The 4,565-nt window shown below is 38.2% G+C and overlaps 1 protein-coding gene across 1 annotated transcript; it reads left to right on the forward strand.

Annotated features, from left to right (window-relative positions):
* Nucleotides 1-3,502, forward strand: LOC141647284 (superoxide dismutase [Cu-Zn]). The gene is made up of 8 exons (XM_074455413.1): nucleotides 1-164; nucleotides 1,307-1,394; nucleotides 1,601-1,702; nucleotides 1,798-1,893; nucleotides 2,592-2,623; nucleotides 2,745-2,820; nucleotides 3,147-3,200; nucleotides 3,309-3,502. Exons 2-8 carry the CDS (start codon nucleotides 1,319-1,321, stop codon nucleotides 3,329-3,331), a joined length of 459 nt encoding a protein of 152 aa, XP_074311514.1. The 5' UTR covers nucleotides 1-164; nucleotides 1,307-1,318; the 3' UTR covers nucleotides 3,332-3,502.
* Nucleotides 3,503-4,565: the final 1,063 nt, after the last annotated feature.

Below are 4,565 nucleotides of genomic sequence, written 5' to 3' on the forward strand. Positions count from 1 at the left end.
GAAAATAAACAACCAGCGACGAAACCACACCCACACTTTAAAGAGAGCTCACCAGTCAACTACCACCATTTTCTCATCATCACCTTGCAAAGTGCAAATCAACTACCTACACTCTCCCTCTCTCACTACCACTTCTCTCTCTAGACTTTTAGGGGTATCCTGAGGTACGATCATCCCTCTTTCGCTTCCGATTTCTATGCTTCTTTTCAATTAGGGTATATGCGCTTTATTTCTCGAGATTCTTTCAGCTTACTATTATTGATTCGTCTTTTTATTTTTATTTTTTTTGCTGATTTTTCATTTCTGATTGAATCGATTATCTAGGGTTTAAGATTCGCTGTTTGATCAGTGTATTTTATGTTGTTTGATTTCTGTGTTGTTCGATATGATTCGTCGTATTAATTGTTTGGAGTAAGTCTTCTGAGAGATCCTCTTGTCACGGATTAAGATAACATGAGCCAAAGTGCCAAACACTAGCATCTAACAGAAATGAAAGAGAGGTTTCACGATAAGATTTTATCTATACGATTGAGATTGAGATACTTGGCGTGTTTTCTACGCGATTAATGGATTTTGAAATTCTATTTTGGGTAAACTTATATGGAGTAGTATTTCATTACCAGACGATGATAATCATGCCTGCAAACGGAACATTTTTGCGACTTCTAAACAAAATAGAGGGATTATTTTGGAGACTTTTATGTATAGTGTATAGCTATGTTACTCCGAGTAGGCTACTAGTGTCAGCAATCGCTATTTTGTACTCCCTCTGTTCGGTCATTTGTTTACCTTTTCCATTTTTGGGTGTTTCATTCATTTGTTTACTTTTGTATTTTAGGAGTGTGTTTTTATGTTGATTTGATCATCCATATCCATCATGATCCACTTGTCATTAACATCACAAGTGGTCCCCTCCCATCTCCTTAATAATTGTGCCAAAACCAAAGATAAACTAATGACCGGGACAGAGGGAGTAAAAAAGAAAGTGTCAGTGTTCTTTGCCTAGAATGAAGTGCTAAATTGTGCCGAAGTCATGGTCACATAACACTCGATTTAATGAGGTGTCCCAAGTAGCATAAATGTAACCGCTAGTACTGTATTTATGATTAGCGCAAACTCACAAAGTGCTTTTTCTTTTAAAATCATGATAGCTTGAGGAATTTGAAATGTATTGTGGAGGGGATGTGAGTGTCCTAATTCCATGTGTTGTGTTTCATGTATTTTTGTATATTTTTTTTATGGAAGGGGTTCACTATTCCTGTGTAGTTTGGTGATGCTAGTGAACTGACTAGTGTCCTTTTTCCAGAATACACATAACATGGGAAAGGCTGTCGTTGTTTTGAACAGCAGCGAGGGTGTCAAAGGAACTGTCCACTTCACTCAAGAAGGAGATGGTAATTTCAGTTTTCTTTCTGACTGGTGACAGTATCAATGTATTCGTTTTGTAGATTCTCATTATGGGTTAGTTTGACACATCTCATTGTTGTCGACAAAGGGGTCTTTATGGCTGCGTACATCAGAGATCAGACCCCCTTTTAGTTCATCATTGGCATTTGGGTAAAGTATTTATTTTGAGCTGATTGTGTACTTTGTTTTTTAGGTCCAACAACTGTGACTGGAAATATCTCGGGTCTCAAGCCTGGTCTTCATGGATTCCATGTCCATGCCCTTGGTGACACCACAAATGGATGCATGTCTACTGGTATTGCTCAAGAATCTTCATATCCTAATTTTATTGTGCTGTAAAATAGAGACTGTTGAGTTCAGTATTTCCTAATCAACTTCTTTTTTCTACAGGACCACACTTTAACCCTGCTGGGAAAGAGCATGGTGCTCCAGAAGATGAAGTTCGCCATGCTGGTGACCTTGGAAACATCACAGCTGGGGATGATGGTATGCTATTCCCTTTTTTTTCCTCATGGTGATGGTAGCAATCATTCATACCTCAAAAGTTGTAGGAGATGATTCTGGTCGACTTGTCTTATACTCTTATGTCTGTTAAGTAGGTCAAGCAAATGTGGCACCCCTTTTAACTTTTCTCTAGCTTTTAACATTATTACACATGCTATTTCATGTTGATTTTTATATTGACATTTGCATATTATGGTGTTTTTCTTCAAACAATGCGTCTTGTGGTTTTAGTTCACCTCCGAGGTATGTTGGCTGTGTACTTGACTAGTTGTGTCCCTAGTACTAAGATTGCACGTATCTGGTAGAAGGTGGTTACAAGAGTTTGGCCACTGTGCTATGATTGTTATTTTACTTGCTGCCTTGTTGGTCTATATATGGACATGGGTATGGTTACAAGTGTTTGGCCACTGTGCTATGAGTGTTATCTTACTTTTTGGTCTATATCTGGACACGGGTATGGTTAAAATGTATGCTTGCCTCGTTTTATGATTTAAGATAAATGTGAAGAATATCCTTATTCCTTGCTTGTTCGTACGTCCTCACATTGTGATCTCTCACATTGACTTCATGGATGTTTCATATTTAAATCAATGTATTAGGACTTACGTGTCATACGTTATACATAGGTTACAGTATATTACTTGAATAATATTATCTCTTACACGTTCATGTATGCGTAGGTACTGCAACCTTCACAATCACCGACTGTCAGGTAATTTCTTCTCTCTTTATTTTGTCGACCATTCACATTCTGTGTTTCTGTTATGTGGTGTATCTTTGCACAAGCAAGTGATTTGCTTAATTTGCCATATTTGCTGGTGTTTATTTTTCAGATTCCTCTTTCTGGACCACACTCTATTGTGGGAAGGGCTGTTGTTGTCCATGCTGATCCCGATGACCTTGGAAGGGGTAATTTTTTATTTATTTATTCATAATATTATCGTTACAATGTGGTTCTAAATTCTAATCCCCTACTATCTCTATGTTGGCATTTCCTTGGGTTTTTGGTGAACTTGCTGAACCAAACTTACATTACCATTGCTACAGAAGTCTAAAAAACACTCGTCTCGAAAAATGTCTAAAACACACTTCAATATCTAGCTGGTTACGTATCTAGCTGGGGGTATTGGCGGGTAGTCTGGTACTACTGGACATTTTAAGTGGTACTTTATCTGAATTATCATGTTTACATGTGAATCCTAAATGCCTTTGTTTTGTATATATATATATTATAGGGGGTCATGAGCTCAGCAAGACCACCGGTAATGCTGGAGGAAGAATTGCTTGCGGTAAGCTGCGCTTAGTCTAGATCTGTTTCTCTTGACATTGATCTGAGATCATTTGAATCTTCGTCATTGTTTCTCATGTGCGTCATTAACTCGTTCTCATCTGCGCAGGTATTATCGGTCTTCAAGGCTAAATTTATCCCATCCAACCTTCACAAGGAGACAAACAAGTGAGCGAGACCATAGGCTGCTTTACATTTCGAATATAGACTGTTACTGAAGCATGGATATTTGGTTAATAAGATCAAAAACTGTGTATTTTGAGCCGACTGGATTCTCAATTTTATCGGATTGCCTTAAAACTATGAATTTGAGTCCCCAACGAATGTCTACTGATCGTACATGGCCCTCTTCCCCGAACATCTATTACGTTTTCAGGAGTCTTTTCGATTTAATCGTAGATCTAGTGTTGACTGTTGAGCAAGATATGCTGGGAGTAAGTGCTGAACTAGAATACTAGATGAAGTTATCACTTATCAGTGCAGTTAAAAGTAGGGATGTGCTAAATCCCGTGCATCATTTTACTCAATTCTGTGCATTTTTCCCCTTTATTCCAATTGTATTCCTCTCATTTTTCAACCCACCAAGAGAAAAATAAGAGAGAGAAACAGGAGAACACAAAATCCCATTCAACCTTCGTCTCATCCTAATCACCGGTGGGCTGCCTACCGCGACAATAGACGACCACAGTACTCCGGCAATGGTGGTCCACGACGATGAATTTGATTAAATGTTGATTAAAATTTGGCAATGACCTCGTTTCTTACTATGATGAAGTAAAGAAGATTTATGAAGTGGGTAGTTGAATTTAGAAGGAAGATGGATGTTCTTGATGATCATGATGATCATGAGTGTATGTCTCTTTCCGATTTAACATTCCGTTTCCAGAAATGGCTGCAGTCATAACCACCATCCGCAAGCAGTACAACCACTCCAACAACAACCGGCGACCACTTACAGCCTGCACAACGTACTCCGGCCAAGCAGACAACCGTCGAACTATACTCCGGCCAACCCTACTGCCGCCCATACATCGAACCCCTCGAACGACAAAAAATTCGAAACCCTTATTGTAAATTTCCTATTTTGTAAATATTCATTAACTCCATATTAAGATGTCCGTTATGAATTTATTGATAAAACGACAATATTATTTCTGATATTACAAACGAATTAAGATCCAAATTGACAAATTATCGATGAATTGGTTTTGTTTTGGGAGGGAGAGAAGGGAGTGATTTTTTTTGCATCAGAAATTTTAGTGTTTAAAAGGAAGGGTAAAATTGGAAAGTTAGAAGCAAAGTGCGCGAGATTAAGTAAAATGATGCGCGGGATTTAGCAAATGCGTAAAAGTAAAGAGGAGTAAGT

This window comes from Silene latifolia, chromosome 3 (genome assembly GCF_048544455.1).
Source record: "Silene latifolia isolate original U9 population chromosome 3, ASM4854445v1, whole genome shotgun sequence".
In the NCBI taxonomy this organism is placed as follows: domain Eukaryota; kingdom Viridiplantae; phylum Streptophyta; class Magnoliopsida; order Caryophyllales; family Caryophyllaceae; genus Silene; species Silene latifolia.

Excerpts from the sequence above, each read along its gene's own strand:
- LOC141647284 (XM_074455413.1), top strand. The coding sequence starts at position 1,319 with ATGGGAAAGGCTGTCGTTGTTTTGAACAGCAGCGAGGGTGTCAAAGGA. Across the intron at positions 2,624-2,744 it reads TCACAATCACCGACTGTCAG|ATTCCTCTTTCTGGACCACA; the intron begins GTAATTTCTTCT and ends TTTATTTTTCAG. Across the intron at positions 3,201-3,308 it reads TGGAGGAAGAATTGCTTGCG|GTATTATCGGTCTTCAAGGC; the intron begins GTAAGCTGCGCT and ends TCATCTGCGCAG.